The following is a 15355-nucleotide window of genomic DNA, read 5'->3' on the forward strand; positions in this document are numbered from 1 at the left end:
GTTTTCTTTATGTTGAACCTAGTTAATACACGTAGTGTTGTACATTATAAGTTCCGATTTGAACCAGTTAGGGACTGGCGAATTCACTTATGGTCCGGACGAGCATTACAGAAACACTCTGAGATACCAAACGAGATGTCAACAATATCTTCAAAGTAATAAAACTTAGCTTCTTGTCACTTCAAATTCCTGTCCTTAGTCGAAAACTGAGTTTTCAAGATACGTTCAATTATCTTATATAGCGGTGAACGTATCGATATTGTATGGAACACTCGTCAACGCCTGGAGTTTTGTAAATTAAAACTTGTTTTAATTAGCTTTCGTTCTCTTTCATGTCTTCAGTAAAATCTTCTCTGATCTGTTTCATAATGTCTTCACCATGAAAGAAGACATCCAGAACTGTCATAGCCATGGCCTTGGCTTGGACCGGGGTTGGTTCTTGGGCCTCAGGTGCTCCTGGATAAATAAAAATCGAACGACATCAAAATGTTGCACGTTTAAAATATTAAAATGGAAAAGAAACCGCGACATTGGGCTTCGGCGCGGCGTTATAGACCATGTATCTGAAAACACGCTGATCAAAGTTCATCAGATGTCGTATTTAAAACAGAAGCCGATTGGATGACTCATGTAACTACGTGTGCCGATATTTTCTTACCGCTACACTGTAGAAGATGGAGATTATGCAAGGCTATATTTCAATTCACGTTCTTCCGTAAAGTACGTGTTGTCACTTGTTTGTTCACGGCCACTCCTTGTGGAGTGCCCGCGGTTTGATATATGTGTCGCGGTCTTTAGACTTATGTTTAAAATGACTGAAAATACACAGAAAAATCAGTAAACACCCATAGGCGTTTTGACGTTGAAATCGACATTCTTGCCATGCAGGATCATGATATTCGGTAAGAATGGTTTTACATACTCCGGGTGGAGAAAAATGATAATGACCGTGGCTTTAATCAGATCATTAGAAAAGAAGACTTTGTTCTATACCAGATGCTGCTGTGAAGCCGCGCGAATGATAGACAGAATCGGTTTGCAAGCCGTAAAACGGATGAATACTCGGCACTACGTATGAGACATTGCCTATATCTGTCGACCCCATGATCATGTTAGCAGCTTGGTTTTCAGGCAGGAACTTTACACCCAAGTTTTCAGCATTTTCGGTGTAAAGTTTGACCAACGTGTTGTTGCTGACAACATTCGCATAAATAGGGGAGAAGCTGTGTTCCATCTGCAAAGAAATAATAAAAACAAAAAATAATTTCAACTCGTTACATTTGCAAGTATGCGAATACGAACTTCCCCGTGGAGGTGAATTCGGTGTGCAGCTGAGAATCATACAGCCTGATGACCGTGGCCATCTCTGTGCCATAGGGGTATGTGATCATCATACCTGCATACAATAGCTATTCAGATACTGGGTAACAGGAAACTAGATTGTACCATTCGCAATAAACCGAAAACACATGCTACAAATATCTGCTAGTGGATTTGTCTGCGAAGCAAGATGCGCATCGAAAGTGAAAGACTTAAACTTTTGCTCAAACTTTCCTTAAGGAATCTTTCAACCATTAATTTTCAATATCAACAATAAAAACCGGGGGTCACCGTGCGAAATTTGGTACCAGAGAAAAAAATAACCAAACATTTACCGATATTTAAAATTCAAAATTATCGCCACCCCACAGAGAAAAATAAAATTTTCGAATTTCGAAAAACTAAGCCGGTGAACATTTTTCTTACACCAAGAGCTTTAAAATGAACCTAACAAGTAGTTATATCAGAAAAGAATTTGAAAAAGTTTAAGAGTCCTAATATCTGTCCCCGAGGCGCGTTCTACCTTTGCTACAAGGTTCTCACAAAGAGTTGCCAAGTAAAGAATTAAAATCCTCGCTCCCTAATCAATGTACACAAACCATTACAATTGCCCTCTCTTTGAACGGCGAAATTCACTACAACATCATGGCGACTTGAGGTTTCTTTAAAGACAGACACACCCCCTTAGTTCAAGAGTAAAAAAATCCCAAAGAAAGCCAGGGAAATTGAGAAGTCTACCTCGCGCACAGAAGTTACTTACTCGCATATTCTATTATAAAGTTTCTATGTTCATTATGGATGAAACAAATAGCGCATGATCTACAATGTCCTATTGGTCTATCATTATGAGTGCCATTTGCACGAATCAAAACAAAAAGTGTTTAATAGCTTCATATGAGTTTGCAAGTTTACAAAACAATCTGAGTGTAGCTTTGATAACCAGAAAAGAATTTTTCTTTGGCCTGATTCGCCAAGTAAATTATCGGCTTGTAAAAAGCAAAACGAGCTGGTTTTGCCATTTTGCACGCATCACCTTCGCTGACACAATGTCAGACAACAACCACCATACACTTACTTTGCATCCAGTTGCCGTAGCAGCTCCCTCGGCACATGCAATAGCTCTTTCCTTCAACTCGCACAATTCAGCGGCTGCTGGAGTTCTAAGAAGAAAGATCACCTCTGACTTCTCAGGTATTATGTTAGGCTTGGTTCCTCCATTCGATATTACTCCTAAAATACGATTGCATTTTTATTGTAACTCTGATCTGTCGGAAGGGTAACTGAATATCGGAATTAGAGAACAAGGTGCAGTTGCAAAGTTCACATACCTCGACAATTCCTTGAAAAGATAATCGCCTTCATGCGTTGTTTGGTACAGAATTATAGCCCAATTTATCTTTTAGACTAAAAGATACCTTGGGCTATAATTATGCATCAAACAACTTATGGAGGCACACTAAATTACGCTAAAATTTTTAGTGTAATATTTTATTGTTTTACTTTGAACACTTGCAGTATATTTTGTATCAGTTTGAAAAAAATTGCGCCCCAATGTCACAATGCCGTAAACTCAATTGTTGTAAGAAGTATTTCTCTCTTCGTTTGATCAACGTGGCCATTCATTGCACGTCTTTATCTATTATGAATAAGATCTTCGAAATTCCAATGTCAAGAGCGGTTTCTCCTAACTTATACTGTCTCGAAGATAGAAGTGCGACCAATTCAAGCAGTGTCTTCGTTTCGTTCGATCACGAAGAGTTCCTCTACATGTGGTGTGATGACGAGCAACAAGTTGTATCGTGTTATAAAGTTTACTTGAGAAAGCATGATTTCACAGGATATAATGGCTAATGTTTAGCAGTGTTTTATATTAAGAAAATACCTTAGGATTCCGGGCGCCTTTCAGTGCGTTCAAAATAAACACAACATGAAACTTTTATGGCGACCTAAATGGCGTATCGGCAGAACCTGTGATGACATAAAGGTTCCACACGAAATTAATTTCTGTCTTACAATTTTTCCAACAAACACCGACTTGAAAGTTCGCGGAGCCACGCCAAACACAAGCATGTACATCTGATTTTCTTCTTTACAGCAAAATATGGCAGTGAGCTAATGCAAAACAGATTAGTATATTATTAAAAAAACTTTGGTTACCGTGGATGCGCCAGGTGGGTTTCATCTGCTGTCGCATCACTGACATGTACTGATAATATATGACAGCGGCATCCAGGGCGTTGACCCCTTCCCATGGTGCATAGGCTGCGTGCGATGCTTTGCCGTGGAACGTAACGTCGAGCCTGTGGATACAGTGGAAAACAGTACATGTAGCAGATGTAACTGGTGTAACTGAATTTTTTAACTCTAGTACTTTTCTGTTGTTTATTTATACTCTATTCATCTGTTATTTCTATATGGACAATTTTATCTAAAATAGACATTAATAATAATAAAGTGTACATGACAAGTGCAAGTTGTGCGCAAATGCAGTGCATTGCAATTTCACTGACTGCCATCTTTGCTTTATTTTGAGCTGAGACTATGCTCTGTATACATTAACATGAGTCACCCACAATGGCCAATCGCCATCGGAGTTAATTCGATGTAAAGTTACTTTTGGTGAGATGTTAATCTTTAGGCTGCATTCACAAATACTGGGGAGTGGAGGGGCTGGAGGACTTTAGGTGATTTGATATATAGGGGGCTTAAGATGTTTGATCATTTAGGGGGATCTTAAGATTAAGATTTCAATTGCGATTCCTCCAGCACACCACTTCCCCAGTATTTGTGAATGCAGCCTTAACCTTTGGTAGTTGAGAGGTCATTTCTCAGTAGTTTATGTGATATTCACACTTGTTCGTGCTTGTTTAGTGAGACTGATGAAGGCTGCTATACTTTTTCATAGCGGCTACAGACCACACAAGTTTATTACACATCGTCTGCTGTTACGATTCATATAAAGTTTTCCTGTTAGATATTGAAGTTATTTCAGAGTTCGTTGTTACATCGATCGATTTTCTAAACCACAATTCCTCCACACACGCACTTGCTAAATCTGGTAAATGTCACTTTTGGTGGAATTAAAAGAGATTTTATGAATTTTTAAGCGTTAGTAGTTTGCATTGCACTGTCTGTGCTGTACTCTTACTCTGTGGCCATTGTCTGATACATTTTTAGTTGTTATATATATATATATATATATATATATATATATATATATATATATATATATATATATATATATATATATAATTACACCAAATTACTTCGAGTACAAAGTAATGATATCTGTTACTTAAGTTTGATGCATCTTGCAATCATCAGACAGAAGAAGAAGACAGAAGACTAGACAGAAGGCTACTTCTTTTGTCTGATGATTGCAGGATGCATGAAACTTAAGTAACATATATCATTACTTTGTGCTTGAAGTAATTTGATGTTATTATTAATAACGCTCTGTTTTAGCATGGAGCACTGTAATTTCCCACGAGGACATCTGTATAATTCGAGATATATATATATAAATATATATATATATATATATATATATATATATATATATATATATATAAATTGAACTTACATTGTTATTGCAAGGCATGACGCGCTTGAAATGCAATTAGTATTAGTTGGATGGACCATCATGGCGAGGTCAATGACTTTGAATACATCTGCCTCGATCAGCTTGATCTTTCCAGCGCCTTCCTCCTCCGCTGGTGTGCCAAGCACAGTAAGCTGTAATAAAGTAGAGTGTACTTGGGATGCTATTACCTTAAGAGAAAAATATTAGATAGACCAATTCGATTATGCTATATTGCACGGAAGAGCATTTCAGAGAATTGAATCGCCGACGGTAGTTCTGCAGAAAAGGCCAGCATTTTTCATAACGCTGTCGGTCACTCAGTTTGTCTGTTTGAGCGTTTTTTGTGTCTGTCGGTGCGATATTTTTCCAGGGATATATCGAGCCAGCTTATCAGATCAACAAAGAATTTTATTACCGTTTGATTCTGTTTGGAATAAAATGAACTGATGTGGTTTTTGGTGAATGGGGTTTGCATTATTAATGCTAACGTCCACAATTATTTGACAACAAATCAGCAATTCTTAGAATATATGGAGTTCGTAGGATCTTGCTTCAAGAAAATAGAAAGAAACATACTACAGATTTTTAGGTCATTCAGCTATTTTGAGACTACACATATACAATCGGGAAATATATTAAGAAGGGGTTGGTTAATGTTGCAGTATACCTTGCTCCATAAATTAGTGAGTGAATGACATTTATCATCATCGATTCAGCTAATCAGTAATTTTCATATCTGACAAACGTCAGCCATTATGTGTGTGTACTTATATATATATTTAAGCTATATATATATATATATATATATATATATATATATATATATATATATATAATTGCAGAAGTTCTTCAAATATGAAATAAATATTTATTTATTCATTTATTTATGGGTAAGCACTGTAACAAAGTTAATGAAACGGTAAAAATATAAACAACGTTCTGAAGATGTGAAAGACACATTACTAGTTCATGACAAATAGATGGTAATTTCTAAATTTTTTGAAATTTTAAAATGCTATTTTGCCACTAGAATGGCTTTTCTTATTTCGATAATCTGGTAAAAAATATACAAATTACCAATTTTTTCTTCATGTAATGATCCCACTGATAGTGGAGCAAGGAAAATTCGTATCGGTGATGCATTGATTCCGGCTAAGTGTAATGCAAAGTCCCTGGGTGTTCTTCTTGATTCATGTCTTTCTATGAAAACCCACGTCGGCTCGATCTGTCAGTCCACTATGTTTCACATTCGTTGCATTGCCCTCATCCGTAATATTTGTTTAGGACAACTACTGAACAGTTAGTTCATGCTGTAATAACCTCCCGTATAGACATGTGTAATTCTTTGTGTACGGTATACATCAATATTCAATTAGTCGTATCCAACATATACAAAACATTGCTGCAAGGATTGTTACCCTTTCAAATCGTCATCTCACACTACTCCACTTTTACAGGAATTGCACTGGTTGCCAGTTCATCAGAGGAGTACTTTTAAAATCTTGATAATCACTTTCAGATGTATTCATTGTTCTGCCCCCAAATATCTCACAGAGATGTTAAGTCTTTACACCCAAGGCGTTCGGCAGAGCATTTCAAGTTGTGTTCGATCAGAGTGAGAACAAAGAAATATGGTGACAGAGCTTTCAGTGCCGCTGCTCCCAAATTGTGGAACGCTCTTCCACTGAGCATCCGTTTATGTTCAAACTTTAATAGATTTAAACGTTTGCTAAAAACCTACCTTTTAGACTTACATTTTTAAATTAGATTTTTAGGTTGTCTTTGATTTTAATTTTTTTTTTAATATCTGAAATTTCAATCTTGTAGACATTTCTAAAATTGCTTTTGTTAATTTACTTTTTTAAAGTGTATTTTAAGCGTCTCTGATCACTGTTTTATGTGGATTTAGACGCTATAGAAATATATTATTATTATTATTATTATTATAATCTTCGCTAGTGATCACTGATTATAACCAGACTTTTGCATATTAAAAGACATTTTACAATTTCATTAAGTTTGTCACAAATTGCAAAATCAACAAATTTTCATACTTATTCTGCAAAAAAAAATCAACAAAATTTTAAACTTACGGAAATATTGTCAGAGAAAACAAACGGCCTATTAACAGTAATCTGCAATATACATGGAAACGTGGGAGCTGTTTAAATTCACATCCCCTTCATAAGAGATAAAGAAGATTTCTCGGTTAATTTATCATCAGGATACTTAAGAAGTTTAAATTAATATCATCAGACTATCTTAAGCAATGTTGAAATAAGCAATATGCAAATCATCTGAAAAGCTATATGAATACCATGTATTGCTCCGATATCATTTTAAAAATCTGGTTTACCTTTCCAATGGGTCGTCCAGCGGCTTCCATGGCTGCTTTGATCCCTAATCCAGCACCAGCTCCCGCCTCTGCGATCAGATTGTGTCCACATGCATGGCCAATCTCTGGCAAGGCATCATATTCACAGATAACACACGCGTTGATGCCACCATTTTCTTGAGAACCAAACGTCGCCCTGAAGGCAGTGTCCAATACAAAGTTCCTCTCCACGTTGAAACCATTTTTCTCCAAAAAATCGGTCAGAACCTGATGGGCGTGGTGTTCTTCGAAATTCAGTTCTGGATTTTTCCAAATTTCTTCAGTGAGCGTATTCAGGTCAGTTGCTGCCCTATCAATGGCTTCGCAAGCTTTCTGTTTTGCACTCTTGAGGTCAGCCATGTTGTTTTTCAGTACACATTTAAAAAGACAAAGGTTCTCTATAAAAGGTAGATTATGTTTAGACTATCCAGATTTGAAAAAGTCACATTACGTACTCGATGTGTCCCGAGATTTTCAAACATTCGACTGCGAACTGCATATATTGCGAAAATACGTTTAAAAAGCTGTGGCATTCAGAGACCGCATATTTTCACAAAGCCGTGACCCATCACAAAGCCATGCCCGTTTGACCTCGGTTCTAAATGTTAATGTATACCATCAATCGTCTTCATTCAAATTCAAATTGCAACCAGCGCCACCTTTGTGATCCCTGCCGAGCACAACTGACAAAGCGTACTGACTTATGACTAAAATTACCGCCATGTACCTAAACATACGCAAATACAACAACATATAACACGTATAAAAGACATGTCATGAACGACAAACGGTGTTCTCCTTTTGGAGTGATTGGTGATCCTGAAAAGAACCGTTTGGTATGTGGTCCTGAAAAAGACCGTTTTTGTGGTTTTAATATTATCTGTGTCCATACACCATGCACCAGGAAGGGGCCTGGGGGGTAAAGACGTCTAACCTTGGCAAGAACACAATCTGGCATTAAAGTATTTCTCGGTACGTGAATGCTAGGGTTTTGTTTCCAAGGTCTTTCGTTTTTACCATAAATACCGAGTTTGCGTTGTCACGAGTTTTTGCATGTCAATCCATACCTTACTTAGTTTATTATGAGGCTTGAGGTGACCTTTCGATCAACGCAGCGAAAGTTATCGCAACCAATACAGTTGCCGAAGTTCTTAAATTTAAAATCACTGATGCATGCATTATTCTAAACATATCTCTCCAAATTAGATGTCACTCTTCAAAATTTGGATAAGTGTTATATGAATCTCCCTACATAAACGTACATTTAAAATTCACAATTTTCTCTGTTCAATTTTATAAACTCTGTGAGAATTATCTTGAAAGCAAAACAATGCAAACTTCATTTTCTCCAAAGACTTCAAATGAGTCCACATAAGCAAAGCACATTAAAGAAATTGGTCTACTGCAATGCCCTTGCTGGTTCGTTAGTTTTTGACTTTGTCAAAGTTTATCCGATCATAATCTGGTGACAGCGTCCACAGATTAGTAACTTGCTTGCTTTAGGGCATTCGGCAATCACACTCATGATAAAACAGCGTAAGATTATCACAGGACAATAAATGACACTACATCCTGTCATAGCCGGTAGAGAAACTAGGGTCTGTAATACAGTGAAGTGGACAACTTCAACAAGAAATCTTCAGAAACCACTTAATTAGACCAAGACACTTTTGAGGTTGGTAGTATATATTATTATTGGCATTACATATTATACTCAAACGTATAAAAGTTAAACATAGCAAAAAGAAACCTGTGCTGAGACCAAGACACCTATACCCTCACCCCACCCTACCTCTGGGGACGGATGTGACAACTGTTCCCTATGATGAAAATTGCTATGATAGCTGATTGGTAATTTGTATATTTTATGAACTTTCAAAGTAAATTATAACTCGAAGGACATGATCAAAGTTGATGAAAGGAATATGTACATGTCTATTGATGATAAAGTTATGTTATAGTAGTTAAAGACATTTTGCATTTTCGTATCAGCTCATTTATAATTTGGACATTTAATGAACTTTCATTGTTGGCATATAAAGCGTGTTGAACTTGACCTAAGGCAATTACAATTGCTATGAAAAGTGGTGATACAGTGACAGCAGTCAAAGACATTGAGTATATTCATTTCAGCCTGTTACACATTGTACACTTAATGATTTTTGGAATTAATCTATGATGGATATTGTTCATGATGTTCATCATTACAATTTCAATGAAGCTGAAAACTTGTGGCAAAAGGTTCAATTTACAGGCAACTGCAATCGAAGTATATACTAAAATACGGGAGCTCTTTCTGTTCATATCTTGTTGACAGGTTGAACTTTTGAGAATAAAGTGACCCCCACTTGTACATTGTTGAAAAGCATGAACCATCCCTCTTCCCCATCCCTTTACAGCTTCCAATTTCACATGACCCCTGGATTTTGCCGGCCCACCCTGGCCATAATAACTGAATGTCCCGCTCAAACGATGCCTTGAAACAACATCAACACCACGACCAACCATCCATGTTCTCTGCTGCATTGCAGTTAGAAGCAATATCACGTAGCCCCTACTTGGAATGTAATGACGCTCTCTTGAAAGTGCAAGTGTCCTCGTCCCACCCAGTTCTGACAGTAGCTTTCAAACCGATGCGTCGCAAGCACTAATACTTGTTCACTAATGCTTGATTTTATGCAAATCCACACGACGCGCGGTAAACCTATTTTCGTAACCGACTCTTTAATCACGACATTTTGATATGTAAATTTGTAAATTGTAATGATGGCGAAAGTTGCCAAGGAGACAACGAAACTGCGTTCTAGGAATATTACCAGAGGAACGTTTCCGAATGATAAGGAAGAATCCCTTAGATTTATAATTTTCCTCACACAGAATATGATGATTGTGTCTCAATAGACAGGACAAAGAGATTATTCTGTAAAATCTCATGCGCTTGCCAGAAAAAGTGTTCCATAGTACTGGCAACATACTTATATATTTAACTTGTTCAAAAATTACAAACAAGTTAGAAAATTGGACGTATTCTTTCCTATGAGAACCAGAAATCACTTTAATGTAATCGGTAGAAGTTAGTATTGGTGTATGTATCCTTTCTTCTGTACGTTGTAAATTTAAAAACAAACAAACAAGAAACGTGGTCGCATGCGTTGATTTCCCTTTAGTTGGTCCATCGATCAGAAATAATTTTTACCGAGGCGTCTGCTAATCAGAAAGGCATGGCAGATTTATCAATACTCATAAGCTGACTTGTATAGCTGTCGTTTAGACTCTTCAATAAGCAGTGGTTTGTTTCGAAGCTGATTCTCAATACCGCACATGCGCCATTGACGTGTCAGCGACACAAGAAACCTTGTGTGTCACACCAAACTGCTCTAACTTGCCAACCGTTAAGAGCGTATATTGTTGAGCCAGACAGATAAAGCAACTGCACATTGTAACCAACAAGAGGGAAGGGTGAGAAAATGTATGTTCGCAATTGTTCCGTTCACTTGTGTATCGGCTATTTGGCAGACAACATCGAACTTTATTATTGGAAGCAAATTTCGCAAGGAACGTATGTTACTTGTACTTGATAGCAATGATTAAAACTATGGGAGATTTCCAACTAAAGGCGACAGTCGTCGTTGGCGTATTGCATGTGCCCTTATTCAATAGGAACAAAATCACAATTTTAAATCATATAAGTTCATACACGTAGGGTTGTACATCATAAGTTCAAATTTGAACCTGTTAGGAACTGGCGAATTCATTTTATGGTCTAGACAATCATACAAAACACCCTGAGTCACCGAACGCTAATTAGCTTTCGTTCTTTTTCATGTCTTCACTAAAATCTTCTCTGATCTGTTTCAAAATGTCTTCACCTTGGAAGAAGACATCTAGAACTGTCATAGCCATGGCCTTGGCTTGGACCAGGGTTGGTTGTTGGGCCTCAGGTGCTCCTGGATAAATAAAAATCGAACGACATCAAAATAATGATACGTTGAAATAATTAAAATTGCAAAAATCTGCGACATTGTGTATCCGGCGGCGCGGCGTAATAGACCATGATCTGAAAACACGCTGATCAAAGTTCATCAGATGTCACATTTAAAACAGAAGCCGATTGGGTAACTCATTAAACTACATGTACCGATATTTTCTTACCACTGTGCTGTAGAACATGGAGATTATGCAAGTCCGTATTGCAATTCACGTAATTCCGAAGAGTACGTTTTGTTACTTGTTTGTTCACGGCCACTTTTTGTGGAGCGACCGCGGTTTAATATATGTGTCACGGTCTTCGGATTTATGATTAAAATGACTGGAAAATATACCGAAAATTCAGTAAACGCCCTTCTGCGTTTTGGCGTTTAAACTAACATTCTTGCCATGTGGGATGACATTTGGTAAGAGTGGTTTTACATATTCCGAGTGGAGAAAAATAGTGTGGCTTTAATCAGATCATCAGAAAAGAAGACTTTGTTCTATACCAGATGCTGCTGTGAAGCCGTGCGAATGATAGACAGAATCGGTTTGCAAGCCGTAAAACGGATGAATACTCGGCACTACGTATGAGACATTGCCCATATCTGTCGACCCCATGATCATGTTATCAGCTTGGTTTTCAGGCAGGAACTTTACACCCAAGTTTTCAGCATTTTCGGTGTAAAGTTTGACCAACGTGTTGTTGCTGACAACATTCGCATAAATATGGGAGTAGCTGTGTTCCATCTGCAACGAAATGATAAAAAACAAAAGATAAATTCATCTCCGAGTCGTTACATTTGCAAGTATACGAATAGAGCTTCCCCGTGGAGGTGAGTTCGGTGTGCAGGTGATAAGCATAAAGTTCACAGATGACTGTGCTCTGGCAATCTCTCTTCAATAGAGGTATGTGAATATCATTGCCCTCTCTTTGAACGGAGGAATCCACTACAACATCTTGGCGAGTTGGATTTTCTTTTAAGACAGACCCCCTTAGTTCTTACATCGAAAGAAAAACCCTTAAGAAAGCTAGCGAAATTGAGAAATTCCAAATGTAGGGGGAAGTGACTTACGCACCTATCTATCATATAAATTTTCTATGTTCATTATGGATGAAACAAATACGTATTTAGCACATGATCTTCAATGTCCTTGACAGTGAAATACACTTGGCATTTTCATCGTAATCAACGGGTTTTAGCTTATCTGAAAAGAATTCTTAACCATAGAAGATATGGATAAAAATTAAAATTAGCGGTATCCTAAATTGGCGAATTTAAACACTAAGTTAAATTAGCTAAAAAGGATGCTACCTGAAATGATTTGCTTTACTGTATATCATTATGAGTGTCATTGGCACCAATAAACACAAAAAGCTTCATAAGACTTTGCAAGTTTAAAAACAATCTGTGTGTTTGTTAGATGTCAAGAAAAGGATATTTTCTTTGGCCTAATTCGCCATGTAAATTATCAGAATTGGTAAATAATATTTCCTTTTTTATTTAAGAGAGTTCGGTTACGATGAGCATTTCCCCCGGCTTGTAAAAGGCAAAAGGGGTGGTTTTTGCAACTCTGCACGCACCACCTCCGCCAACACAATGTCAGAGGACAACAACCTTTACTTGCTTCGCATCCAGTTGCTTTGGCAGCTCCCTCGGCACAAGCAAAAGCTCTTTCCTTCAGCTCGCACAATTCAACGGCTGTTGGAGTCCTGAGACAAAAGGTCACCTCTGACTTTTCCGGTATAATGTTTGGCCTTGTTCCTCCATTCGATATTACCCCTAAAAATACGAATGCATTTTTATTGTAACTCTGATTTGTTGAAAAGGTAACTCGGAATTAAAGAACAACGTGCAGTTGCAAAGTTCACTACCTTAACTGACCGAGTTGTAAAGTTATAGTGACTCGATAATTCCTTTAAAAGATAACGCACTTTAATCCCCATCATGCGTTGTTCGGTACAGAATTATAGCCCAATGTCTCTTCAAGTTTGATTTTTAATCCTGTTTTACTTTGATCACTTGCCACATTTTGTACCAGTTTGAACAAAATCGCGCCTCAATGTCACAATGCCACAAACTCAATTTAATCAGATGTATTTCTCCCTTCGTTTTGTACACAGTGTCTCAGTCAGCGTGTCGATTCATTGCACGTCTTAAACTATTATAAATAGGATCTCTGTCAAATTGAATTTCAATATTAACAGCAGTTTAATTTATATTTCGAGGATAGAAGTGCGACCAATGCCAGCCTTGTTTTGGCATTTGACATCAAGTTTTGTTCGATCACAAACAGTTTTTTAGTATGTGGTAGGATGACGGTTAAGACGTTGTATCATATTATAAAGTTTACTTTAGAAAGCATGATTTCAATTGGGCTATGACGGTTAAAATTGAACATTATTATAGTATTAAAAAAATACCTTTTCATTCCGCCGCAACTTGCGTTCAAAATAAATAAACATAAACTTTTACGGTGACCAGTATGGCAGAATGTACAATTATTGTAATAGTCGCTTTGAATTTCAACCGATAAGTTCTGATTTCGTTGAAAACCAACTATCAAAGTTACATATTGCTAAGGCCACTGGTATTGATACTATCAGTGCCAGGTTACTTAAGTTTGCTGCTCCCCTTATTTCATCATCTTTGGCTTACATTTTTAATCTTTCTTTAGTGACGGGTAGGGTGCCAACAGAATGGAAAAAAGCTAGGGTTGTACCATTGTTTAAAGAGGGCGATAGAGCTGAGGTGGGTAATTATCGTCCTATATCAGTTCTGCCAGTTGTTTCGAAAGTTTTGGAGAGAGCAGTTCATGATCAATTGTATAGTTATCTTAATATGAATAATATCCTGAACAAATGTCAATCAGGTTTTAGACCAGGCTATTCAACAGCTACTACCCTCACTCACGTTACTGACAAGCTCCTTTGTAACATGGACAAGGGAAATTTAACAGGAGTAATCTTTCTGGACTTAAAGAAAGCATTTGATACGGTTGATCATGGACTGCTCCTCCTCAAACTGCACAAGTATGGCATCCAGGATTCCGCTCTTGAATGGTTTCATGCGTACCTATCAAACCGCTCACAAGTTGTTCAACTTAATTCAACTGTTTCCGATAGCATGGATATTTCTTATGGGGTCCCGCAGGGATCCATCCTAGGTCCCCTACTTTTTACTATATTTATTAATGACCTTTCTTCTTGTGTCAGCCAGTGTCAAATAATTATGTATGCTGACGACACGGCTATATTTTATTCAAGCAAGTCAATCTCTGAAATTCAGCAAGTTCTTTCCAATGAAATAATGCAAGTAAAGACCTGGCTCGATAATAATAAGTTAACTTTGAATACCAAGAAAACCAAATCAATGGTTTTCGGTACGGTTAGAAAGTTAAATTCATCATCACCACTTAACATTCAAGTTGCAGGAGATTTTCTTGAACAGGTTACGGATTTCAAATATTTAGGGATTTGGCTGGACTCTAAACTGGATTTTCCATGCATGTTACAAAAATTGCAGCAAAAATTACGTCAAAGCTGGGTTTTCTATCTAGAATCAGACATTTCTTGCCTGTACATCAACGTAAAGTTTTGTTTAACAGTCTTGTTCTCCCACATTTTGACTATGCAGCAAGTATTTGGAGTAATACACATCAGAAGTATTTGAACATACTTGAACTCCTCCACAAAAGAGCCGGTCGACTAATACTGGAGGTTCCACGGGATACTAGAACAGAATCAGTGTATGAACGCCTAGGTTGGATTAGTCCATCTATTAGATGGAAGCGCCAACTAGCGGCTCTAACCTATAAAGTCATTAATAATAGTGCGCCAAGTTATTTGACAGAAATGTTCAATCTTTCAAATTCCATACATAGTCACAATACGAGACATGCTAGTAATGGCAATATTTACATTCATAAAGTGAAAACTGAATATGGCAAGCGAGCATTTTCATATTATGGTGCTTGCATATGGAATAGTCTGCCTACTCAAGTTAGATCGGCTCCTAGTTTGGCGACCTTTAAATATAAGCTTAAGGTTGCCCACTTTTAACTTTGTGTGAGTGTGAGTGAGTGAGTGAGTGAGTGTTTGAGTGAGT

The 15355-nt window shown here is 37.3% G+C and overlaps 2 protein-coding genes across 2 annotated transcripts in view; both read right to left on the minus strand.

Moving 5' to 3' along the window:
* Positions 1-283: 283 nt before the first annotated feature.
* On the minus strand, positions 284-7871 carry LOC139151474 (peptidase M20 domain-containing protein 2-like). The gene is made up of 6 exons (XM_070724297.1): positions 7260-7871; positions 4904-5055; positions 3478-3620; positions 2396-2550; positions 994-1234; positions 284-456 (listed from the first exon to the last, which is right to left on the minus strand). Exons 1-6 carry the CDS (start codon positions 7635-7637, stop codon positions 314-316), a joined length of 1212 nt encoding a protein of 403 aa, XP_070580398.1. The 5' UTR covers positions 7638-7871; the 3' UTR covers positions 284-313.
* A 1078-nt stretch (positions 7872-8949) lies between these two features.
* LOC139151475 (xaa-Arg dipeptidase-like) overlaps positions 8950-15355 on the minus strand; it is a 10592-nt gene continuing 4186 nt past the window's right edge. The window contains exons 5-7 of the mRNA XM_070724298.1: positions 12876-13030; positions 11756-11996; positions 8950-11224 (exon numbers count right to left, since the gene is read on the minus strand). Of these exons, the coding sequence (XP_070580399.1) occupies positions 11082-11224; positions 11756-11996; positions 12876-13030 (539 nt within the window). The 3' untranslated portion in view covers positions 8950-11081. The remainder of the gene's footprint in view (positions 11225-11755; positions 11997-12875; positions 13031-15355) is intronic.

Source organism: Ptychodera flava, chromosome 15 (assembly GCF_041260155.1).
Source record: "Ptychodera flava strain L36383 chromosome 15, AS_Pfla_20210202, whole genome shotgun sequence".
NCBI lineage: Eukaryota > Metazoa > Hemichordata > Enteropneusta > Ptychoderidae > Ptychodera > Ptychodera flava.